Genomic DNA, 26752 nt, shown 5'->3' with positions numbered 1-26752 from the left:
TCCTTATTATAAACTTCTTTGGTTCATGGTGACAGCAGTTGAGGAACAGAGCATTCCTTGTCAATAGGCACCATTCCTCTTGAAGACATTAGTACCTTAATTTCTATAGTAAAATCTTCATCAACTATACTGGCAGCAGCAGGAACCCCCATTAAGTCTATACTACCTTTCCCCTAAATAGTCACACTGGGCCTGCGGAATAGGTCCCCAAATTCCTGTAGGCACTGCTTGTATAACCACTGCACTTATAAGAATTCTATTCCCAGCTGCGGGCAGGTCTAATCCTGTACCCTTTGAGGTTGATTCTTGGAGAGATGAAACATTTCACTGTCCATTGTATATGCCCCCTGACTTGTGGATAACTGTAGTTATTTCTATTGTCAAAGGCATTGAAGAAAGGAGATGTCAGTCTTTATCAAACACAGTCTCCACGGATTAGCCAACAAGTGCAGAACTGGTGTGTTAAAATTGTCATTGGCCTGTCAGGGAGCCAAGCAGGTCTGTACAGTCCTTCTGCAGGTGTCCTGACTTCCCACATCCCACCTGGTCTCAGTGCTTGCCAGTAACAGACAAAATGTTTTTGTTGGTTTAGCAACCATCTGTCTTTTTTACTGTCTTTGTTAGGCAACCAAAAAAGAATGTCAACAAAAGATTCTGAAAGGACCATTAACATTTTGAGGAAGGTATGAGAGGTTTCAGGCAGTTTTTTGTCATGCTCACAGTGCAGCCACTAAAATAGGTCTCTTTCTCAGATGAGGCTCTTGACAACAAGCAGTGTTGGTGGCAGTGGTTCCTCTGAGAGGGCACATTACCAGCAAGAAGCTAAATGAGGAGAGCATGCAGCAAGGCTCTTCCCTAGACTCTTGACATCTGAGCCACTTCGGGAAGCTGTTGTCTACCCAGTTAATACCTCCTGTAAATGCCTTACCAGAGATGTGTCTTAGTTGATCCTAGATCTTACCATGTTGACAGTTAAGTGTAACCACCACAGAAAGGTTAGCAGCTTTTATATGGCTGGATTTTATGAATTCTTTGTGTACTTTGGATGGTAGTTTTTCATCAGATACTGTCTTTTGCAATCAGTTCATGGGTTGTCTTTTCTTTGCTCCTTTGTTAGAGCAGAAAAAAAATTTTTTAAGGAAGGGCAGCTTTTGGTCATTTCTTTTATGTACCTGTCTTTTGTGTCGTATCTAAAACATCATCATTAAAACTCTCATGGTCTCCATTTCCTCCCGAGTAACCGAGTAACATTAGTACTGATTTGCATGTAAGTCTGTGAGCTGTATGGAATTAACGTTTATGAATTCTGGGTAGTGTCTTCCTTGCTTGTTTTGCATGTGAATGTTCAAGTGATCAAGCTCTGTTATTTCTCCACAATATTGGCCTCAATATTTTGCTTAAGGTCAGTGCACTGACATTTCTGGGTCTATTTCTGGGCCCTCTCTTCTGCCCCACTGACCTATTTGTCCAGTCTTTCAAATACCGTGCTCCTTCAGGCAGAGTGAGTCGTCAGGCTTTATCCCTCATCATTATGTTATTTGTGCTGGGACTGTTTGTTCCCCACCTAAAATTTAAAATCAGTCTTTTGTTGAGACAGAGTGTCACTAGGTAGCCAAGGATGGCTTGAAATCTTGATTCTCCTGTATCCACCTTGTCTTAGGGTTTTACTGCTGTGAAAAGACACCATGACCAAGGCAAGTCTTATAAAGACAATATTTAATTGGAGGCTGGCTTACAGGTTCAGAGGTTCAGTCCATTATCATCAAGGCAGGAACATGACAACATCCAGGCAGACATGGTGCAGGCATGGTGCTCCTTCAGGTGCAGCTGAGAGTTCTACATCTTCATCTGAAGGCTGCTAGCAGAATACTGGCTTCCAGGCAGTTAAGAATGAGAGTTTTGCTGGGCGGTGGTGGCGCATGCCTTTAATCCCAGCACTTGGGAGGCAGAGGCAGGCAGATTTCTGAGTTCAAGGCCAGCCTGGTCTACAGAGTGAGTTCCAGGACAGCCAGGACTACACAGAGAAACCCTGTCTCACCCCCCCCCCCCCAAAAAAAAAGAATGAGAGTTTTAAAGCCCACACGCACAGTGATACATCTACTTCAACAGGGCCAAACATTTTAATAGTGTCACTCCCAGGGCTGAGCATACACTAACCATCACACACCTGCAAAGTGCTGGAATCTATCTAGTTTTGTGCATCTTAGGAAACCCACTCAACCAACTAAGACAAATTTCAAGCTCTAAATCAGTCTTTTGATATTTACAAAATAACTTGCTAGGATTTTTTTCTTTTATTGGATATTTTTGTTATTTACATTTTAAATGTTATTCCCTTTCCAGGTGTCCCTTCTGGAAACACCCTATCCCATTCCCCTTCCCCCTGCCTCTATGAGGGTACTCCCACACCCACTCACTCCTGCCTTCCTGCCCTGGCTTTCCCCTACACTGGGGCATTGAGCCCACACAGGCCCAAGGGCCTCTCCCCCAACTGATTCCCAACAAGGCCATCCTCTGCCACATGTGTGGTTGGAGCCATGGGTCCCTCCCTGTGTACTCTTTGGTTGGAGGTCCAGTCCCTAGGAGCTCCAGGGGGTCTGGTTGGTTGACACTGTTGCTCCCCCCTTGGGGCTGCAAACCCCCTCAGCTCCTCCAGTTCCTTCTCCAATTCCTCCATCAGGGACCCCTGCGCTCAGTCCAATGGTTGGCTATGAGCATCTGCCTCTGTATTTGTTATGCTCTGGCAGAGCCACTCAGGAGACAGTTATATCAAGGTCCCACCAGCAAGCCCTTCCCAGCATTCACAATGGCTTCTGGGTTTGGCGACTGTATATGGGATGGATCCCCAGGTGGGACAGTCTCTGTTGCATACTTTGTCTCCATATTTTCTCCTGTGAGTATTTTGTTCCCCTTTCTAAGAAGGACTGAAGCATCCACACTTTGATCTTCCTTCTTCTTGAGCTTCATGTGGTCTGTGAGTTGTATCTTGGGTATTGGGAGCTTTTGGGCTAATATCCACTTATCAGTGAGTGCATACCATGTGTGTTCTTTTGTGATTGGGTTACCTCACTCAGGATATTTTCTAGTTTCATCCATTTGCCTGCAAATTTCATGAAGTCATTGTTTTTAATGGCTGAGTAGTACTCTGTTGTGTAAATGTACCACATTTTCGGTCTCCATTCCTCTGTTGAGGGAAACCTGGGCTGTTTCCAGCTTCTGGCTATTATAAATAAAGCTGCTATGAACATAGTGGAGAATGTGTCCTTATTCCATGTTGGAGCATCTTCTGGGTTGGTTGCTGTTTTTATCCTATTGACAGTATCCTTGCCTATAGAAGTTTTGCAATTTTATGAGGTCCCATTTGTCCATTCTTGATCTTAGAGCAGAAGCCATTGATGTTCTGTTCAAGAAAAAGTTCCCTGTGCCCATGTGTTTGAGGCTGTTCCCCACTTTCACCTCTACTAGTTTCAGTATATCTGGTTTTATGTGGAGGACCTTGAACCACTTGGACTTGAGCTTTGTACAGGGAGATAAGAGTGGATCAATTTGCACTCTTCTACATGCTGACCTCCAGTTGAGCCAGCACCATTTGTTGAAAATACTGTCTTTTTCCATTGGATGGTTTTAGCTTCTTTGTCAACGATCAAGTGACTGTAGGTGTGTGGGTTCATTTCTGGGTCTTCAATTCTATTTCATTGATCTTCCTGCTTGTCTCTGTACCGATACTATTCAGTTTTTATCAGTACTGCTCTGTAGTACAGCTTGAGGTCAGGGATGGTGATTCCCGAAGAAGTTCTTTTATTGTTGAGAATAGTTTTCGCCATCCAGAGTTTTTTGTTATTCCAAATGAATTTGAGAATTGCTCTAACTCTATTAAGAATTGAGTTGAAATTTTGATGGGGATTGCATTAAATTTGTAGATTGCTTTTGGCAAGATGGCCATTTTTACTATATTAATCCTGCCAATCCATGAGCATGGGAGATCTTTTCGTCTTCTGAGATCTTCTTTGATTTCTTTCTTCAGAGACTTGAAGTTCTTGTCATACAGATCTTTTACTTGTTTGGTTAGAGTCAAACCAAGATATTTCATATTGTTTGTGACTATTGTGAAGGGTGGCATTTCCCTAAGTTCTTTCTCAGCTAGTTCATCCTTTGAGTAGAGGAAGGCTACTGATTTGAGTTAATTTTATATCCAGTCACTTTGCTGGAGTTGTTAATCAGGTTTAGGAGTTCTCTGGTCGAGTTTTTTTTATTGGATATTTTATTTACATTTCAGATGCCATCCCCTTTTCCCATTTCCCCCTAGAAAACTCCTATCCCATGCCCCCTTTCCTTTTTGCTTTTATACACTTTTTAAAAATGTTAATCAAAGGCTTTATAAGTTTGGTAATGCTCAATCAGAAGTGTAACCCAATACCCAACCTAGATATATCAACTATCTTTGACTGGTGGAGACACGTGAACATCTGCCTCCATATCATCCCCCCCCCCCCTTTCTCTCATCACCTAGCTTCTCCTCTCCATCTTCTCCTCCTCTCCTTACACCTTCTCTTCCTCTCGGTACTTCTCCCACCTTAGCTCCTCCTACATATCACCTTTCCTGTTAAAATAAAACTTTTCTCTCAAAATACAATTAGCATAATTATGCCGATTTGTACCAGTGAGGTGCAAGATAGTCCTAATACCCAGTCCATCATTTTGTTGACTAACCAGAACCTCTGTCATCTCTCCTAACTAAAACATTTAGAACCTGGCTTTTTCCTTGGCGTTAGAATGAATGTCAGCTGAAAACCATCCACTCAAATCTTTTCTCTCAAAGTAAATAGCCAGGATTGTCTATAAGACTATAAGTTTTCAACCCCGTCAGAAATTCAGAATGGCTGAGTTAACTAAAATTATGGGAAGCACAAAGCATAGCTTCTAGAACTTAGCCAATTTATAGAGACCTCTGAACACCTGGACACTCCCTCTACTAAAAAATGTTGGAGCATCTCATCTTCAGCCTTCTGGCCCAGGATCATCTGACAGACCTTAGTGCTGCAGAATTATTAAGGACTGATTACTCTGTCTAGGCAGATACAATCAGTCGACTATTCTGCAAGTGTGTCCTTTTCTGGACAGTAATTTCTCTGTAGATGGAAAGAGGCAATTCTTGCCTAGTGGCTGTCTCACCACAACTGGAGTAACTCCAAAGATGCTCAATTTCTTCTTAGAATCCATGACAGGAAGCTGTCAGGAGCAGACAGGTCTCTAATCAAAATGAACATTACTACAGAAATGTTTGTCATGTCAATTCTGTGGATTTCTGATGTTTTGAAAACCAACTATCCATGTAAGGTAATCTGGACTGTTGCCTGTTAACTCCACTCAGCTATTTCTACATAAAACATAGAAAACACCCTAACAATAAACTCCAAGCCATGAATTTTCTATAGTTCCTTAACTCACAGGCTGACCATCTCAAATCAGTTAAAAAAGTTAAAGAAGGACTGGGTCTAAGCCTTGTATTCCTAAATGTGTTATACAGGCACAATGCTTATGAGAGTAACAATATTCATCTTACTTTTATATCAATAAGAAGCTCGTACCAATGAAAACCTTAAATTTGAAATCAAAGTAACTTTGTGCCATTTAAGAAATTGTAACTTCATCTTGATAATTATACAGATTTCTACCAATCGGTTATGGCTATGCAATAAATCCTAGCTAATCCTCCCTATTCCCACAAAACCACTACTTTTCCCTAGAAAGACAGCCCAATATTTACCATCTGCTTGAATTTTTGAGGTCACTTATTATGTATAGAATCATATCATCTGCAAATACTGATACTTTGACTTCTTCAATTTGTATCCCTTTGTTGTCCTCCTTTTGTTGTCTAATTGTTCTAGCTAGAACTTCAAGTACTATATTGAATAGATAGGGAGAGAGTGGGCAGCCTTGTCTAGCCTCTGATTTTAGTGAAATGGCTTTAGATTTCTCTCCATTTTGTTTGATGTTGGCTATTGGTTTGCTGTATATTGCTTTCACTATGTTTATGTATGGGCCTTGAATTTCTGATCCTTCCAAGACTTTTTTGTTTTTTGTTTTTCGAGACAGGGTTTCTCTGTATAGCCTTGGCTGTCCTGGAACTCACTCTGTAGACCAGGCTGGCCTCAAACTCAGAAATCTACCTGCCTCTGCCTCCCAAGTGCTGGGATTCAAGGCGTGCGCCACCACTGCCCAGCTTCTTCCAAGACTTTTAACATGAAGGGATGTTGAATTTTGTCAAATGCTTTTTCAGTATCTAATCATGTGGCTTTTTTTTGAGTTTGTTTATGTAGTGGATTATGTTGATGGATTTTCATATATTGAACTATCCCTGCACCCCTGGGGTGAAGCCTACTTGATTGTGGTGAATGATCATTTTTATGTGTTCTTGGGTTTGGTTTGTGAGAATTTTATTGAGTATTTTTGCATTGATATTTATAAGGGAAGTTGGTTTGAAGTTCGCTTTCTTTGTTGGATCTTTGTGTGGTTTTGGTATCAGTGTAACTGTGGCTTCATAGAACGAACTGGGTAGTGTTCCTTCTGTTTCTATTTTGTGGAATAGTTTGAAGGGTATTGGTATTCTGTCTTCTTTGAAGGTCTGATAAAATTCTGCACTAAACCCATCTGGTCCTGGGTTATTTTTGGTTGGAAGATTTTAATGACTCCTTCTATTTTCTATGGGGTTATGGGGTTGTTTAGATGGTTTATCTGATCCCAATTTAACTTTGGTATTTTGTATCTGTCTAGAAAATTGTTGATTTCATCCAGATTTTCTAGGTTTATTGAGGGTAGGCTTTTGAAGTAGGATCTGATGATTTTTTTGAATTTCTTCATTTTTTATTGTCTTATCTCCCTTTTCATTTCTGACTTTGTTAATTTGGATACTGTCTCTGTGCCCTCTGGTTAGTCTGGCTAAGGGTTTAATCTATCTTGTTGATTTTCTTAAAGAACCAGCTCCTGGTTTTGTTGATTCTTGTATAGTTCTCTTTGTTTCTACTTGGTTGATTTTAGCCCTGGGTTTGATTATTTCCCGCCATCTACTCCTCTTGGGTGTATTTGCTTCTTTTTGTTCTAGAATCTTCAGGTGTGCTGTTAAGCTGCTAGTGTATCCTCTCTCAAGTTTCTTTTTGTAGACACTTAGAGCTATATGTTTTCTCCTTAGCACTGCTTTTATTGTGTCCCATAAGTTTTGGTATGACGAGCCTTCATTTTCATTACACTCTAAAAAGTATTTAATCTCTTTATTTCTTCCTTGACCAAGTTATCATTGATAACTTGTTCACCTTCCATGTGTATGTGGGCTCTTTGGTGTTATTGTTGTTATTGAAGACCAGCCTTATTCTGTGGTGATCTGATAGAATGCATGGGATTATTTCAATATTCTTGTATCTATTGACACCTGTTTTGTGACTGATTATATGGTCAATTTTGGAGACGGTACCTTGAGGTGCTGAGAAGAAAGTATATTCTTTTGTTTTAGGATGAAATGTTTTATAGACATCTGTTAAATCTATTTGGTCCATTACTTCTGTTAGTTTCACTGTGTCTCTGTTAATTTCTGGTTTCATGATTTGTTTATTTACGAGAGTAGGGTATTGAAGTCTCCCACTATTATTGTGTGAGGTGCAATGTGTGCTTTGAGCTTTAATAAAGCTTTTTTTTTAAATGAATGTGGGTGCCCTTGCATTTGGAGCATAGATGTTCAGAATTGAGAGTTCTTCATGGTAGTTTTTTTTTTTTGATGAGTGTGAAGTGACCTTCCTTATCTTTTTTGATAACTTTTGGTTGAAAGTCAATTTTATTTGATATTATAATGGCTTCTCCAGCTAGTTTCTTGGGACCATTTTCTTGGAAAATTATTTTCTAGCCCTTTACTCTAAGGTAGTGTCTGTCTTTGTTATTGAGGTGCATTTCCTGTATGCAGCAAAATGCTGGGTCTTGTTTATATATCCAGTCTATTAGTCTATGTCTTTTTATTGGGGAATTGAGTCCATTGATGTTAAGAGGTATTAAGGAAAAGTGATTGTTGCTTCCCATTATTTTTGTTGTTAGAGTTGGAATTATGCTTGTGTGACTATCTTCTTTTGAGTTTGTTGAAAGAAGATTACTTACTTGCTTTTTCTAGAGTGTAGTTTTCCATCTATTATCCTTTGTATGGCTGGATTTGTGGAAAGATATTGTGTAAATTTGGTTTTGTCATGGAATATCTTGTTTTTTCCATCTATGTTGAGAGTTTTGCTGGGTATAGTAGCCTGAGCTGGCATTTGTGTTTTCTTATGGTCTGTATGACATCTGCCCAGGATCTTCTAGCTTTCATTGTTTCTGGTGAGATGTCTTGTGTAATTCTGAAAGGTCTGCCTTCATGTGTTACTTGCCCTTTTTTCCCTTACTGCTTTTAATATTCTTTCTTTGTTTTGTGCATTTGGTGTTTTGACTATTATGTGATGGGAGGAATTTCTTTTCTGATCTAGTCTATTTGCAGTTCTGTTGGCTTCTTGTATGTTTATGAGCATCTCTTTCTTTAGGTTAGGGAAGTTTTCTTCTATAATTTTGTTGAAGGTACTACTGGCCTTTTATTTTAGGAATCTTTGCTCTCTTCTATGCCTATTATCCTTAGGTTTGGTCTTCTCATTCTGTCCTGTATTTCCTGTATGTTTTGGGTTAGAAGCTTTTTGCATTTTCTTTGACTGCTGTGTCAATGTTTTCTATGGTATCTTCTGCCCCTGAGATTCTCTCTTTTATCTCTTGTATTTTGTTGGTGATGCTTGCATCTATGACTTCTGATGTTTTTCTATCTCCAGGGTTGTCTCCCTTTGTTATTTCTTTATTGTTTTTATTTCCATTTTTAGATCCTGGATGGTTTTGTTTAATTCTTTCACCTGTTTGGTTGTTTTCCTGTAATTCTTTAAGGGATTTTTGTGTTTTCTTTTAAGTGCTTCTACCTGTTAACCTGTGTTCTCCTTTATTTCTTTTAAGGAGTAGTTATTTATGTCCTTTAAAAAGTCCTCTATCATCATCATGAGGTGTGATTTTAAATGTGAGTCTTGCTTTTCTGGTGTGTTTGGTTATCCAGGGCTCGCTGTGGTGGGAGAACTGGGTTCTGATGATGTCAAGTTGCCTTGGTTTCTGTTGCTTAGGTTCTTGCACTTGCCTCTTGCCATCTGGTTATTTCTGGTGTTAGCTGGTTTTGCTGTCTGTGACTGTGGCTTGTCCCTCCTGCAAGCCTGTGAGTTTGCACTCCTGGGAGACCAGTTCTCTCCAGGAGGAATTTGGGTATAAAGAGCTGTGGCACAGGGTCAGTTCCAGGGCGCAGACACTGGAAGGATCCTGTCCCGGGCTGTTCCTTAGTTCCTGTATCCTGATGGTTTTGGGCTGTTCCCTCTTGGTCCAGGCATTTGAGCAGAGGTAGTGGTTTTACCTGTGCTCAGAGGTGTGTCAGCACTCCTGGAAGATGAGCTCCTTCCTGGTGGTAGGTATGTATGGAGAGCTGTGGCACAGGGTCAGCTCCAGGCACAGATGGAAATGGAAAGTCCTTCCTAGGATTTTGATGGTGCTCTGTTGACTCTATATCGAAGGCTGGGGTGGGCAGGTATCTCGATGGCTTTGAGATGTCTCATATATAAACTGTGGTCTCTTTCTCCTAATCTTTCACGGGATTGGAAAAGGCAGAATGGAACCTGGTGATTTGCTTGGCTGGTATCCCTTGTGAGCAGGCAGTAGAAGCCTGAGAAGTGGATGGCTCGGAGAGGAGTGAACATTGATAGTAAGATATGCATGTCCCTAAGGCTCTAGATCTGGCACATAATATGCAGTGCAAGACTGAGGTTCTGGGTCCCATATCAACAGGAATGGGAGGATGAAAGCTGACAGCCATTAGAGGACAGGGGAGTAAGAAATATGGATTAAAAATTAATCAAGTTGTGGGGCCACCAAACTCCATTCTGCTTGACCCTGTCACCTCTGGGTGATTCTGTGTTCTCACCTGCTAAAAGCGTTTAGGAGAACTAATAGCCTTGGAAGTACTAGCCAGAATAGGGCACCTGCTGGTACCACTGTCTTCCTGCGATAGCTCCTCCTCCCCGTAGGGTTTCGTGTCCCTGCATGCCTAGAGGCCCTATTAGACAGAGGGCAAAGCTTAGGTCGTGGGACAGGACCATGGGGTTAGAGATGCCGAGTGCTGCTGAGTCCTGTGAACTGAAGTTGTGTGTGTAACCAGCCACTAGTGTTCATGACCTTGGAGAGAGCTGAGGTTCTCTAGGCAGGAACTGCTCAGGTTGCTCTGGGGTGGGACCAATGGGGGTAGGAGCACGGTCGTGTGTGGCTCTAGGCTGAGTGAATGCCCCAGTATAATGGTCTGGATTCCACAGGCCGGGAGGGGCGGGGCTTATTGGCACCACCTGGACCTCTGGACCTTGGGTTCTGTTCGCTGAACGGTCGTCAGTAGGAGGCTCTGGATCCCGGAGGGTCTGTGTTCCTGAATGCGTTCTTCCCTGCCTGCATCCTTCATTTGGGCATTGAACTTAGATGTTGCAGTAGAGGAGTGCGAGGTGGGGAGTTGGTGAACAAAAGCAGGTGTGGCAGAGCAGATGATGGATCTGCGGTTGGGTGAGTGACCCCATCAGGGCTGCGGTAAGCAGCAGGATCTGCTTTGCTTATTGTCTGAGGCCTCAGGCAAATCTGGTCTTCTCCGCTTTCCCCTTCTTTTTGTAGTCCCATCAGGAAGGGAGCACAGTCGCAGGTATCCTTCTGGAAAAGCTTCTGGTTTCCACAGGGAACTGGGAGTTACACCCAGAGTGAGCACAAAGGAAGGAAGAGGGACAGAGGGATCCCTGAAGGTCGGGTGAGGACCCTCCCCTACCTGAGGCTTATCAGCCTTTTCTTTTATCTGCTTGAGCACTGGACTTAGCTCTATCACACCTTCTGGTGCTTCTGTTCTCTGCACATGGGACTTTTTGTATTTCTCTATGTCCAGATTACTCCTTTTCATTATAGATCTGCATAAGTGATTACTAATAGTCACACCAGCCGGTCAATACAATACTAGGCTGTCTTGAAATTTCTTCCTTACCATTAATCTAAAACGCTTCAAGTTAGCCTCAGGTATATATTTTGGACAAGGGCAGAAAGATGCCACAGTCTTTAACAAAATGTCTCAAGAATGGTCCTCAGGCCACTCACCAATATTCTTCCCTCTGAAGTGGAGCTGGGCTCTCACAGTTTACATCACTGTCAGCCGCTGTCTTCCCTGGTCCTACTCAGATGCACATTAAATCCCCTTAAAGAGTTCAACCGTTTTTCTAGTCCAAAGTTGTAGAGTTCACACTGAGCCAATAGGAAGCATGGTCAGGCCTGTCACAGCAATACCCTGTTCTCTGGTGTCAGCTTCTGTCTTAGACACTGTTCTGTTGGGGAGAAGAGATACCATGAGCACAGCAACTCTTAAAAAGAAAGCATTTTATTGGGGCATGCTTACAGTTCCAGAGCCTTATAGTCCATTATCATCACGGTGGTATACATGGCACTGGAGCAGCATCTGAGAGCTACATCCTCATCTCCAGGCTGCAGGCAGAGGCCGAGAGACTGGGGCTGGCATGGGCTTTTTGAATCCTTAAATCCCATACCCAGTTACAAGCTTCCTCCAACAAGGCCACATCTACTCTAACAAGGCCATACTTCCTAATCTTTCTCAAACAGTGCCCCTCCCTGGTGACTACGCATTCAAATATATGAGTCTACGTGGGTCATTCTTATCCAGCCTACCACACAGTCCAGTTTCCCAGATATCAACTCACACCCATATCATTATAGGGTAATAGGATAACTCCTTTCTTATTTTGAGGAATTTATCATTCTTTGCAGAAATGGTGGTGCTGGACAGATGATGTAGCCCTTTATGGCAATGCATAGGCTGAAAGAAACCTGACTTATATAATATGGAGTCACTCAGAGCGGGACACACGTGATTCCAACAGTCACAGTGTTAGTGCTCAGTCAGCCATGCTGTCTTTAGGCTCACTGATGTCTCAGTAAGTCCTTGGAGTGTGAAGGGTGAGATGCTCGCTTGTTGCTATGGGAAGAAGGTTTGAGACACAGTGGGAAGGGTGAGTGGAGTTGTGGTGATATAACTGCAACCCCTGCTCCCGTCATTGTGAATGCTTTCCTAGGATCTTCTCTGTCCCCTCTACCCAGTCCTTGAGTTGTCCCCTTTCCTTCCCAGTATATGTTAACAGTGGGTGTCCATACATTTGAGACTCCAGTTCATCATATGGTCTAAGCCTGGAACAGATGACTTGACATCTGACGTCAAGACAAAGGCCTTGAAGATTAACAAGCTCAGGTTATTTGAGGCACTTGACAAATTAGTTCCTGGTCTTAGGCTATTTATTCCCAGTGAAATTCATGGAACACTGTTTGGTATGAGCAAGCCAGGGACCAGAAAGTATGCTTGCCACAGTGAGCAGGAATAGGACATAGACATTTGCCGAGACCAGAGGTGTCAGCAGGGCCTCTTAGAGCTAGAATTATGGGAGACTGTTTGCCACATAATGGGGTGTTGGGGATTGAACTTGGGTCCTCTGCTGTGCAGTGTGATCTCTGAACTGCTGAGCTGTTTTATCAGCTTGATTGCTAAGAGAAAATAATTTTTCTTATTTTAGATTTATTTCTTATTGTTTGAGGATTTCTTACATGCATATACATATTTTGATCAAATCTGCTGCATATCCCTCCAGCTCCTCTTTCCCTCCTGCTGCCACATTTCACACAGGATTCTACACAAGTGTGCTTCTTCTAAAACCCACTAAGTCCATGTAGTACTACCCGAGTGTGCTTGGATGTAGGGTCGTCTATGGGAGCATGAGCAGCTCCCCAGGGGCTGTCTTCCTGAAGAAAATGGACTCTTCCCTTCCCACAGCTGAGCGTGACCAAGGGCTCCTTAGAGGTGGGACTTCATGAGCCCTTCACCATCCATGCTGGGATTATCAGTCAGTGTCTTTTGAGACAAGTGTGTGTGAGTGTGTGTGCCTATGAGTGCCACCAGTACAAGGCACCAGGTGTCCCCTGTCACCATTCTTTACTGATTCCTTTAAGGTAGGGTCTCTCTGATCAGTTTTCTCAGTTAGGCTGGAAGACAACAAACCCCAGTGATTCTCCAAGAATTCACATGACCCTGTGGAGAGCCTCAACAGCATTGTGCTATGTCAGACATGGCGGCACATGTGTCTTGTGCCTCCTCTGTAGATAAGAAAGGAAATGAAGGGGCATATACAGCAAGGGGGGGCTTGATCAAAGTCTAAGATAGGCACATTTTATTAGATAGGAATTATACTCCAAAGAAGGTTTTTTTTTTCTTTTTTTTCTTTCTTTCTTTTTTTTTTTTTTTCTGGTGGTGGCCTATACTGTAGGTGGATCTCTGAGTCTGAGGCCAGCCTGGTCTGTAGAGTAAGTTTCAGGACAGCCAGGGCTACACAGAGAAGCCCTGTCTCAAAAAAACTGACGAAATGCCGGGCGTTGGTGGTGCACGCCTTTAATCCTAGCACTTGGGAGGCAGAGGCAGGTGGATTTCTGAGTTCGAGGCCAGCCTGGTCTACAGAGTGAGTTCCAGGACAGCCAGAGCTACACAGAGAAACCCTGTCTTGAAAAGCCAAAAAAAAAAAAAAAAAAAAAAAAAAAATGACAAAATTTTTTTTAAGCTTTTATTTCTATTTTATGTGTATGTGTATTTTGTCTGCATATATATCTATGTGCCATGTGTGTTCAATGCCTATGGAGGCCAGAGGAGGGCATTGGATTCTGTGGGACTGAGTCAATGACAGTTGTGCGCTGACAGGTGGATGTTGAACCTTGGTTCTCTGGAAGAGCAGTCTGTGTTCTTAACTGTTGAGCCATCGCTTCAGTACAAAAATTAAAAAAGGAGCAACCATTTCAAGATTGGACAACTACTACTGTCAGATTTCTCTATAGCTAAACTAGTAACCACACAAGGCAGGTGGGCAGAACATGATGAGAACAAATAAAGTTTAAATGTCACCTTCTAATTATATGATTTTAACATCTTTTAGAACTCAGTTGTTCCATTGTGAGGGGGATTTGGAGACATGGAGAGAAAACATAAGAAGTAACAAATGCTATGGCCCAGGGGGCAAAGGTCTTTGTTGTCAAATGTGATGAAAGGAGAAATATGACCCCCCCACTTGACCTCTGACCTCATTCACAGGTGCACACACATACAACTAAATCCATAAAATGTTACATATGAAGTACCGCATCAGGCAGGTGAAAGGGAAAGTTGCTGGCTGGGAGAGGGAAGCATTTTTACACATAAGCCTTAGAACATGTCACATGAGTATGGGTGTGTGTGTAATGGTCAGAGGCCAACTGTGGTCTCCATCCTTGGCTTTTCCTTGTTTGAGGCAGGCTCTTTTCTGTTCTTCCTCACTGTGTGTGCCAGGCTAGCTGGCTTGTAAGCTTTTATGGATTTTTCCATATCTCTTTTCCTACCTCGTCATAGGACTGTTGGGAATACCCGATGTCTGGATTTTACACAGGCTCTGGGGATATGAACTGAGGTCCTCATGCTTGTGTGGCTGTGGCAAAAGCTTCACCAGCTGAGCTCTTTCTCCAGAGCTGGCAAATGAGACTATTTACACATATGTCTTTTAGGAGTATTTGGAGTTGATTATGAGAACAAATAACTCCAAGAGACATCAAAATCATCTGAAGTATTGGGGCCATAGGTCAGTGGTGGAACATATCATCCCTGGGTTTCAACTTTCACACTGATAAAATTTCACTAGAAAAAATGAGTTGCTATCCCTGTGGATGTAAGCATACAGGGCCAGAGGGGGAGCTGGTCCTAGCTGCCTGTAATGGAGCCAGCAGTGACACCAAGGTATTTCACTTTGGTTTATTTCAGTTTACCACAGAGGAAATGTTCAGTGGTATGAGAATGTGAGGGCCCAAGGGGACACTAAAGACTTAGGGGAGCAGCTGTAGTCATGAGTTGGAAGGGAACAACTGTCTTTCCTCTCTGTGTGCTCAGTGGGGCTGAGGCTCTAGCCAGGACTGGAGCTGCCTGAGATACAGTGGTGGCTGCAGATCACAGGATGACCTCTGGATCTCAGGAGAGGCCTAGAGGGGAGTCAGGCCCAAGAAACAGGTAAGTAACTGGACCCTGTGCTGCTGTTTTTCAGGAAGACTGAAGTGCCACTTCCCTCACCGTGGAATCCTTCCCCTCATAGTGCTTGTCTTAGTCTTCTTTGGGTAAGAATCCTGGCTGCTGAGGAAGGGCTGAGACCCTGAGCTGTGTGTGTCTACTGTAGCACAGCAGTGATGAGGGTGCTCTTGGATTGGCACCCAGAGAGGCATGTCCAGCTTTGCTTGTCCACATAGTGAAGCCTCTGATTCCACAAAAGTGGGCTGGGGCTGGATGCCCGGTCATTTGGCTTTAACTGTGAGGGGAGGCCTGGGAAAGGAGAGGAGGGCAGGTCTAGGGGTAGTGGACTTTAGCCCTCTCTCAATGCAAGTGGTCTATGAGCCTTCAGAGAGCAAGACACTGCCATGTCTACCGGGGCTTCTATAGACACAGCCAGGAAATACTCTTTGAGATAGTCTTGGGTTATAGATACCTGGCACACAGTAGGGGCTATCTGCAACTGCTACAGTTGTCCAGATGTAGGCCTTGTTCCCAGGGCACTTCCTCTTTGCCATCTTTTCTTCCAGTGGGGTGAGCATGCTTACCCTGTCACCTGACCCTACAGGTCCACTGGGATCTGTGCTCACTGTGTTGGATTCAGTGGTGCATTTGGAGGGAGGGACAGACAGCCAGTGTCAGGTCTGTGTCCTGAATAGCTGCCCCTGTGCACACCCTTTCTACAGCTATGTGTTCCTGAGCCTCAGAAGTCAGGAATTGGGACACCCAGGAGCTGTGAGTAGGTGAGTAGGAACCGAGAGAGAGGGAAAGGCAGAGAGAAAGAGAAAGGTATGTATATGTGTGTGTCATATGTGTGATGTGTGCATGTGATGGTGTGTAGGGGGAATGGATTTCTGGCTGGCTGAACTTTTTGCTGCCTTGTAACCTTTGCCTATCTATGTCCCATCTCTCAGCATGGCTGGCTCTAGACCTTCTCCAGGCTGCCCAGAGCGGCTTCTGCTGCCCCCTGCTGTCTTTAATGGGCATTTATGTTCTTCTCTGGCTTCAGTCTCATCCTCCCTCTGTACCTGCCTGGGCAGCTCTAAGAACAGCTTCTGCTCCTCACCCACCTCTCCAGCAGTCTGCGAGTGCAATGTCTTTCACCTTCTACAACCAGACCCAAGTTGTAGACCCTTTTCATCCCCACCATTTCCATATCCTGTCAGTGTCTTTCGGGAAGCATCCCCTGGCTTTGCCTGCTTTCCTAAGCCTTCTGTGGCCTTGTACCAGCTACACGCGTGTCTATTTTAACCCTACTTTCCTTCTGGTAGCTAATGATCCTTCAGAACAGAAGGTAGGAAGCTTTCTGAGACTGGACCCTCCCTGTTGGCACTCTCCAGCAGCTGGTCCCTCCATGTTCCCTCACAAGCCATGCATGCTGTTGAATTGGGGTTCTGGCCTTGGTTTTTGTCTATGCTTTGCTTCCCAGTAGACTACACGGCCTCCCAGCCACCTTTTATTCTTGTTCTCACCAGTTTCCTCTTGTGTCAGCTTTACACTGCTGCAAGACACTCACCTTCATTTCTGTTGGGAGACAGTCACATCTTTTATGGCTGTCTCTTTAGAGGTTCTTGGTTTTAAGTGTATGAATGTATTGCCTGATTTTATGTCTGTGTTCCACATTCATGCCAGTGCCCAAAGAGGCAGAGAAGGGCCCGAGGTCCCCTGGAACTGGAGTCACAGACTGCTGTGGGTCTCCACTTGGAGAGTAGCCAGGGCACTTTGTGCTGAGCACCATCCAGCCCTGCTCTCTGGTTTGTACACCATCACAGGGCATGCAGCTTGCTAGCAGAAGTGGCTCTTGTCCTTTGGGGATTGGTGTCCTGTGTAGGGACTGTTCACTGCTACACAGTGCCCCAGGTCTTTGGTGGGAATCCCTTTATACTGATGAAGGAACAGCGAGGACAGGACCAAGGCAGGCTGCAGGCCCAGGAGGGAAGCCCAGCATGCTCAGTGGCCTCTAGCCTGTGAATTAAAGCAGTCCTCAGATCTCCAAGACATAGCAAGGGCTGGGCATAGAGATGTGATCTCTTCTCTCTACCGTATGTCAAGTAAGAGTGTGATCTTCCTGCTTTGGTTCATCCTTGGATCCCAGGATCATGGGCAGACAGGGTGGCTTACTTGCAACTGCTAATAAAGGTCTGTTTGCCTGGTGCATGGCTGCCAGTGACATGCATCAATGACCTTCATGTCAACTTGAGTTCTGGTGTTTTCTTTTTCAGGAAGGCCTGTCCCCAGCCAAGGGTGCTAAAACCCACGTGAGTAGATTTAGTCACTGCGTGTGTAATGCAGGAGTCCTAAAGGCACTAAAGGATCATCTACTTCCCTGGGGGAATAGTTCAGTAGCAAACCTGAAGGCCTGAGTTAGTCCCAGGAAAAAACTAAACTCAGAAGAAACCAAAGGCCTGATTATAATTCTCTTTGACCTTGCCTCACCAGTTGTTTTGGGGTCTTAGGGGTGTCTGATTCAGGTCTGGGGCCCAGAATATCACCTGTCTCTTCTTTCACATTTGGGCTTCTGCTCTTTATTTTCTGTTTCTATCATCAGGGATTTTTAGAGACGTGGACCGTGTGGTGGTAGTAAACCCAGTTGCTTTTACGGCTGGGGTTGGGGATAGCCAGTGAGAATTGCTGCTGGTTGGCACAACCCCATTCTGGGTGGGTGATCAGCCCTGGGAGAAGCTGAGGGTGTGGTATCTGAGAAGGGTTCCTGCAGGTGTGTTTGGTCACATGTTGCCAGTGGCTCTCTCCTCATGTAGTAGGAAAGATGTTCTTGTCTTGACACCTTGGCTGGCTCCCATCATCTGGGAGGGGACCTTCAACATAGACATACTGAATGAGCAATTCAGGCTTCGGAATACCACGGTTGGACTGACTGTGTTTGCCATCAAAAAGTAAGCATCTTGGGATGGAGAGATGGGTAGTGGGTAAAGCACTTGCTTCAGGGACATGAGGACATGAGTTTTATCCCTAATACCCATGGAAAAGCTGGGAATGGTGGCATGTGCCTGCAATCTCAGCACTGTGGGTAGAGGGGAGAGATAAGTGGATCCAACCCACTTGTTGGACAGGCTAGCCAAACTGTGAGCTTTTGAGTCAATGAAGGGACCCTGTCTGACGAACAAAATGAATGACAGAAGATACCCAAAGTCAACTTCTGGCCTTTAGACATACACACAGGCAAACATGAATGTATACAATACATCTGCATGCACTCTCACATATGCACACACAATGGTCAAGGGGAGGGGCAGGCATACCAAGCCCTCTGCCTCCTCCCAGCGCCTCAGGTCAGCTGCCCTTCCCACTGTGCTCTCAGCCAGGTGCCATGTGTATCAGTCAGCACCCATTTAAGGTTGGTCTTTTCATCCCTAGGGCTGGCAAGAAGGAACAGGATGCCAGCAGAGTTGTGACCTCTGATGTGTCCTCAGATGCAGGACAAAGTGGACATAAAGGGTTGGGTGGAACATTCAACCTCAGCCCTGGGGACAGTGAGCAGTAGTAAACCTGTGAAGCCCTGAGACTCTGGGTCAGGCTGACTTTAGGCCACAGGCAAGAACTGTGCCCTGTGGGAGCCTGTGGGAAGCAAGACAGGGCAACATTACAGTGTGAAAGGCTGTGGGTGCTGAGAGAAGCCATTTGTGCTGCCTGCACATGAGAAGGATTGTGTTTCCCTGCAGTTCTGGGTGAGGTCCAAGGATAGTTCTGAAGCCTTTGAACCAAGCAAACTTGAGAGATGTTTGAGGCTTAGTCGGAGGGATCTTAGGCACCTTGAGAATGTCTGGAGCTCACAGGGACAAAGGACTTAAGAGTAAGAAGACACAAACAGTACCTTGTTTGGGTGTTGCTGGGTACATCAGCAAGAACCCTGCCAGGTGTGGGTAGCTTTCTTTGTCTGTGCAAAGAAGGCCTCTGAGGGGACTATCTGGGCACCCCATGGCCACCTTTATTCAGGGAAAAGTGCCACTTGCATGTTTCTGACATTTAAGTGGAGGCTTTGCACACTTGCCAGGTGATGGGGAGCCATGTTCCCATGGTAGGGACACATGGCCCTGGGGGTTGTTCAGGGATGGGCAGCCATCTGAAGCAGGTGAAGTCTCGGGCTGGGAGATGACTTAGAACTGGGTCCTTGTCCTTAGACTTGTCCTTAGACTTGTCCTTGAACCTGAGGGTTTGTTTTAGGCTTGCCCTTGTTTCTAGGGTTCCTTTCACCCTCTTTCAGTCTACCCTGTGAGTCCAATTCTTGTTCTGGTGGCGTTCATGGGGGGATGACTCTTTGGAACACACGTGAGTTACCGAGTGCCTTTTCTACAGGCACCATAAATCCTCTGAGGTGGAAGGTCTGGATTATAGAGACCCATTGCTTTCCTGAGACAGGGCCCTGCAGCATGCCACACAGGAGGGGTGCTGGTCCCAGGCCCTTAAGGATCCAGTCAGTTCTACTACGGCTTAAAAGTGGGGCTCTATGAGCTCAGGTCAATGCAAGTGTATGAGGTGTGGAATGTACTGGGATGGAGCTGTCATTATTGGAGGGTGTGGATGACAGACTCATAGAGAGGTGGTTGCCAAGACAACAGATACCTGTGGCAGATATGCCTGGAACTCCAGTTGAGGAATCTGTCCTGCTGCCTGGCTTAGCGCCTCCAGGTGTCTAGCTCAGTGCTTTTTGCTAAGATGGGCTGCTGATGTTGCAGCCTTCTGCAGAAAATGAGGGTGAGGTGAGGTATAGCCTGCAGACTGGTTCGGACAGCATCTTAACCAGGACAGAGGAGGGATCTAGCCTCCAGGTAGCCATGGTTTCTGCAGCCTGGGCCTATGCCCTGGTAAGTCTTGTTCTAGCTGTATTAAACCTCTCCATACCCTTTGTCCTCCCTCACAGGTATGTGGTGTTCCTTAAGTTATTTCTGGAGACGGCAGAGCAGCACTTCATGGTGGGACATAAGGTCATCTACTATGTCTTCACTGACCGGCCGGCGGATGTGCCACAGGTGCCCCTGGCTGCAGGCCGGCGGCTGGTGGTGCTAACTGTGCGCAACTACACCCGCTGGCAGGATGTGTCCATGCACAGGATGGAGATGATCAGCCTCTTCTCAGAGCGGCGCTTTCTGCATGAGGTGGATTACCTGGTGTGCGCAGATGTGGACATGAAGTTCAGTGACCACGTGGGTGTGGAGATTCTCTCAGCACTCTTTGGCACCCTGCATCCTGGCTTCTACAGTAGCAGCCGAGAGGCCTTTACCTATGAGCGCCGGCCACAGTCCCAGGCCTACATCCCCAGGGACGAGGGTGACTTTTACTACATGGGAGCCTTTTTTGGAGGGTCAGTGGTGGAGGTGCACCATCTCACCAAGGCCTGCCACGAGGCTATGGTGGAGGACCAGGCCAATGGCATTGAGGCCGTGTGGCATGATGAGAGCCATCTGAACAAGTACCTGCTTTACCATAAGCCTACGAAGGTGCTGTCCCCAGAGTACATGTGGGACCAGCAGAAGCTGGGCTGGCCCTCCATCATGAAGAAGCTGAGATATGTGGCTGTGCCCAAGAACCATCAGGAAATCAGGAACTTATAGCTGAATTCCTGTTGGAGAGGACAGGCTGATAGCCAGGTGGCACTCCAGGCTGTGCTGAAACTGAAAGGATGTGAGAGACAGTTGTCACCCTCTACTCCACCTCAGAGTCCAGCGGGCCCAGTATCACTTCCCACACACCTGAGCCCTGGAGTGGCAACCACCTTCAGCTCTTCTATATGTCCCTAAGCTCCTTGTATTAAGTGACATGGTAGATGGAGCCTTCAGAACATGGAGAAACTTTGTCACCTGAGGGCCTGTGAATCCTCACTCAGGCTTGTTTCTTCCTCTGCTGTGAGGATTGACAGAGGGCCCGTGCCCATAGGAACAGGCAGGAGGGCAGGAGAGTCAGCCTGCAGTCCACAGAGGTGCTTAGCTCCTTTTCATCTCATTAGGGGCAGATCAGCACTCTGTGCCCATCACCTCTGCTCATTTTTGGTTTATTTGGGAATAGCTAATTGTCCATTTCTGGAAATAAATGCATTTCTAGGTGATATAGGAAGTTTTTAGTTCCTTTTCCTTTTTTCTTTTTTGAGGTACTTGGGATTGAACCCAGGGCCTCATGGATGTGACTCAGGCATGCTACCACTGAGGTGCATTCCCTCGAGACTCTATCTTAGAGACACATACTGACTGAACTTGCTAAGTGCTACGTCTGCTACATTATTCTTATACTCTAGCCTTTATTTAACATTTCCAATATAACGGATTTTTACTTTTTTTCTTTTGTAGTGTTGGGATCAGATTCAGTTTCCAGCCTCAAAATTTATATTTTTTGGGGGTTGCGGTGGAGTATTGTTGAATGTTTTTTATTGATAAGGTCTCTAGTAGTTCAGGCTGTTTTCAGCTTTACTCTAATGGCCTTGAGCTCCCGAGCTTCCTGCATCTGCCTCTGGAGTGCTGGGACTACAAGCTTGCCACCACACCTAGCTCTGCTGGTCTCAGTTTTCTAAAACCCCATTTTTCTCGTTTCAAAATGGTTTCTGAGCGCTGAAGTACTTTGTGTGCTTGTCTGGTTTTCCATTTTTTACATCTGAGAATTTTATTTTCAGTGACAGGATCCCTATGTATCTCTAGACCAGGATGGCCTGGAACTCAAAGAGATCCACCTCCCTCTGCCTGTCACCACACCTGAACAGAATATATGTTTTTAAAAACTGTTTATTGATTCTTTGTGAATTTCATGCACCCCAGTCCCACTCATCTCCCTGTCCCTTCATTGTTAGCATTTCCTCGAGGCTCCACCCAACAATTACTTAGCAACAGCTTGCATCTCCACCGAGAGGTACAAGCCAGGAGTCAGGCATATAAGACCTCTCATTATCTCTCTATCTCTTTTCTCTCCTCCACATATCCCTGGCCAGCCGTGTCCTTCCTCTCTCTTTCTGTCCTTATCTGTCCCCCTTATTTCTCTGCCTCTACTCCCCTTTCCAGGTCTCCTTCTTGCCAACAAACCTCCTTTTATCCTAAGCCTATTGTATAGTTGAATCCCTTGGCTGGACACACTAAGGTGTTCCCTCCAGCCACATCACTGGTGCCTAAAGACTCAGTGTTTCCAACGATATGCTTTCAGGCTCACCATTTGCTCATCACTCCATCCACTGACAATTAGGTAACCTTCCCTTTTGGTCTTTTTAACATCTCCCAGAGTCCACGGAACTCTTCCAATGTCCAGAAGTCTGATACTCTTACATGCAGAGGCACTTTCAGCTGCAGCCCTTAAGGCTGACTTCAGTCCCACCCTCTTCACTTGTACCTGTCCCATTACGATTGAAGCTGCAACTCCGTGGTTTCCATAGGCCCTGCTGGGCTATTGCACCCCTTTCTGCTCTTCTCTTACTCAAATCTTTCCTGTGGATAGGACCCCTTTCTGGAGCTTGATTCTCTGCCTTCTGTCTCTACAAAAGTCCTGGTACCAGGCACCAGGTCTCCTTACCTGGGCTAGGCTCTGACCCTGTTGAGTGCATGATGCGACTTGTTTTCATGTTTTTTTTTTTTTGTTTGTTTGTTTGTCCTCCCTGGGTCTGGGGACACCCACGACTCCAGGCTGCAGTGACACTCCACTTCCCCTTTCCCATCTATAGGAACAGGCCTCTCATGGATGCCTCTTAAAAAACCTCAGTCTTAAATTTATTTGCCTTTCCAATAAAATTACTACAAATAATATGAGTGATCGGGGAAGTAGAAAGCAATTCTCTATGTCTCTCCTCTGGGCCCTGATTCTTTCTGCCTGGTCTCACTCCTGAGATGTATAGATCACTTTCTGATTTAATTCCAAATTCTACTGAGGTTGATTCCCTCCACATGGCACTGGCTTGCCCATGTGGACCTGCGTTTGCCACCCCTCCCCCATCCCTCTTTCTGGTTTACCTGCCTGCAGAGGTTTCCTCACTCTCCAGATTTTATTTCTGATTTCTGGATTCTCGCTGTGAATGATTCAAACAACTTTTATACTTAACTCGCTCTGCCTACCCTTAAACTTCTACTTTCTAAAAATTTTTTTATATCTAATTTCTTTCCATTCTGCTTATACAAAAAATCTTTAATTATGAAACAGCAATTATAAAACGTCTTAATCCCAATTAACTGTTTATTATAGAAATCTCCTTTCAGACTAAGAAAACAAGGCTTGTATTTTAGCCGCTGTGCCACTGCCGGTTTGCTACAAGGCTTGTATTTTAATATGGATTTTTGTATGATGATAAAAATTTAAAGTTATATATTATATATAATATATTTTTATATATATTTAAGATTTATTTATTTTATGTATGAGTACACTGTAGCTGTCTTCAAGACATACTAGAAGAGGACATTGGATCCCATTAAAAATGGTTGTGAGCCACCATGTGGTTGCTGGGACCACATGGTGGTCCTCTGAGGACCTCTGGAAGAGCAGTCAGTGCTCTTAACAGCTGAGCCATCTCTCCATTCCTCATAGTTATATTTGTACAACATTCTATGTATACAATTCAACCTGGTTTAAATTGTTTCTTCTATGATGATAAAATTTCAAGATCGAGGTCCATCCTGATTAACAAAAGCTAAAGTGTGTGTCTAGCCATCTGCCTTGCTGTTAGCACAAAGCCAATGCTTGCTTGTGTAATGAATGCTGTTCCTTTCAGATGCTAAACACATATAAACTTAGAATTATTCAATACTATTCTACTACTATCCTATGGTATTTTAAAGAAGTTTTTGCTCGCCTTTTCAAACTCAGACATATTTTAAAGTCCAGGGCCAAAATAGTAATTAAAATCTCATGTTCAGGTAATCTTAAATCCCATCCTGGGATGTAACCAACACTTGACTAGTTGCCATCTTTTCTAAGGGCTGGAAAAGGCAGAGCTATAGCTTCACTGCCATCTTGGTTGAGGCCAGCCATCTTTGTTTTGTGAAGTCCTCAATTCATTGCTGTCTTGCTTGAAGGCAGCAGCTAGTGACCTAAGCCAACTAGGAAGGCAGACACCCAAAGATACTTTTGAATTGAGATAAGATTCTTATATGGTCTCTATCCTGTCTGGGTAAATTGTCACAATGTTGTTCTATATTTTCACTCTTTATTTATTTTTTTTCCATTTTTTATTAGATATTTTATTTACACGTCATATGCTATCCACTTTCCCCATTCCCCCTCTTAGAAAGCCCCTATCCCATGCCCCCTTTTCCTTTTTGCATTTATACATTTTTAAAAAATGTTAATCATAGGCTTTCTAAGTTTGGTATTGCTCAGTCAGAAGTGTAACTCACTACCCAACCTAGATATATCAACTATCTTTGACTGGTGGAGATACATGAACATCTGCCTCCCTGTCTCCCCCACTCTTTCATCACATAGCTTCTCCTCTCCTTCTTCTCCTCCTCGTCTTACTCCTTCTCTTCCTCTCAGTACTCCTCCCACCTTAGCTCCTCCTACATATCACCCTTCCTGTTAAAATGAAACTTTTCTCTCAAAATACAATTAGAGCATAATTATGCCGATTTGTACCGGTGAGGTACAAGATAGTCCTAATACCCAGTCCATCATTTTGTTGACTCACCAGAACCTCTGTCATCTATCCTAACTAAAACATTTAGTTCTGAACCTGGCTTTAGGATGAATGTCAGCTGAAAACCATCCACTTAAATCTTTTCTCTCAAGGTAAATATCCAGGATTGGCTATGAGGCTATAAGTTTTCAACCCCGTCAGAAATCCAGAATGACTGAGTTAATTATAATTGTGGGAAGCACAAAGCATAGCTTCTAAAACTTAGCCAATTTATAGAGACCTCTGAACACCTGGACACTCCCTCTACTACAAAACGTTGGAGCATCTCATCTTCAGCCTTCTGGCCCAGGATCATCTGACAGACCTTAGTGCTGCAGAATTATTAAGGGCTGATTACTCTGTCTAGGCAGATACAATCAGTCGACTATTCTGCAAGTGTGTCCTTTTCTGGACAGTAATTTCTCTGTAGAAGGAAAGAGGCAATTCTTGTCTAGTGGCTGTCTCACCACAACTGGAGTAACTCCAAAGATGCTCAATTTCTTCTTAGAATTCAATATGGGAAGCTGTCAGGAGCAGACAGGTCTCTAATCAAAATGAACATTACTACAGAAATGTTTGTCATGTCAATTCTGTGGATTTCTGATGTTTTGAAAACCAACTATCCATGTAAGGTAATCTGGACTGTTGCTTGTTAACTCCACTCAGCTATTTCTAAATAAAACATAGAAAACACCCTAACAATAAACTCCAAGCCATGAATTTTCTATAGTCCCTTAACTCACAGGCTGACCATCTCAAATCAGTTAAAAAAGTTAAAGAAGGACTGGGTCTAAGCCTTGTATTCCTAAATGTGTTATACTGGTACAGTGCCTATGAGAGTAACAATATTCATCTCACTTTTATATCAATAAGAAGCTCGTACCAATGAAAACCTTAAAATTTGTAATCAAAGTAAATTGGTGCTGTTTAAGAATTTATATCTTCATCTTGATACTAATTATACAGATTTCTACTAATAGGTTATGGCTATGCAATAAACCCTAGCGAATCCTCTCTATTCCCACAAAACCACTACTTTTCCCTAGAAAGACAGCCCAACATTTACCACCTTAGTCCCCAAGCCCAGGGAATAGGAGCGCTGACTCTTCATTAGCTTCTTCAAGCTGATTATGGGCATTGAGATATTAGAAGAGGAGTGGGATGGAGAAGAGCAAATTGATAAGCTTCTGATGCTGTGTCTTCACTGCCTCCAGATGGAATTCCTGGACCTCAGAGGTTTGAGCAGGTCTGCCCAGCTTGCTTGTTGAGTAGATACACCAAGGCTGATCATTCTGCAATATACAATTCTCAAAACAAATTTTAATATCAAGATAGTTTTTGTTTAAGAGGGCTGATATTTTATTAAGGATGTTCTAACCACTTTTCTTTTTATCCCCTCTTTTATTGGATATAATATTTACATTTCTAATTTTATCCCCTTACCGCAATCCCCACACATCCCAGGAACCCCTTATCCCATCCCCCTCCTCCTGCTTCTATGAGGGTGTTTACCCACCTAACCCCAATCCCCCTCCCCACCCTCAGGTTACCCCCCCCCCCCCCACTCAGTGCTCAGCCTTCAAGATACCATTGACCTCATCTCCCACCTATGCCCAACAAGGCCATCCTCCCCTACATATACAGCTGGAGTCATGTGTCTCTCCATATGTGCTCCTAGACTGGTGGTTTAGACCCTGGGGAGCTCTGGCTGGTTGGTATTGTTGCTCTCCTCATAGGGCCACCAGCCCTTAAGGCTCCTTCAGTTTACTCTCTAACTTCTCCATTGGGAACCTTTGATCCGATTAATGGTTAGCTGTGAGTATCTGCCTCTGGGTATGTCAGACTCTGGGGGACCTCTAAGGAGACAGCCTTATCAGGCTGCTGTCAGCTTTCCCATCCTGACATCCATATCAGCATCTATTTTTGGTGACTGCCAT

The 26752-nt window shown here is 44.3% G+C and overlaps 1 protein-coding gene across 1 annotated transcript in view; it reads left to right on the top strand.

Moving 5' to 3' along the window:
• Nucleotides 1-21949, top strand: part of LOC117703701 (histo-blood group ABO system transferase 2) — a 57390-nt gene extending 35441 nt beyond the window's left edge. The window contains exons 2-6 of the mRNA XM_076928321.1: nt 15222-15291; nt 15907-15963; nt 17443-17478; nt 17980-18114; nt 20100-21949. Coding sequence (XP_076784436.1) covers nt 15222-15291; nt 15907-15963; nt 17443-17478; nt 17980-18114; nt 20100-20790 — 989 coding nt within the window. The 3' untranslated portion in view covers nt 20791-21949. The remainder of the gene's footprint in view (nt 1-15221; nt 15292-15906; nt 15964-17442; nt 17479-17979; nt 18115-20099) is intronic.
• The last annotated feature ends 4803 nt before the right edge of the window (nt 21950-26752 follow it).

Source organism: Arvicanthis niloticus, chromosome 2 (genome assembly GCF_011762505.2).
Source record: "Arvicanthis niloticus isolate mArvNil1 chromosome 2, mArvNil1.pat.X, whole genome shotgun sequence".
Classification (NCBI taxonomy): Eukaryota; Metazoa; Chordata; class Mammalia; order Rodentia; family Muridae; genus Arvicanthis; species Arvicanthis niloticus.
This window is presented reverse-complemented; position numbering and strand designations above follow the sequence as displayed.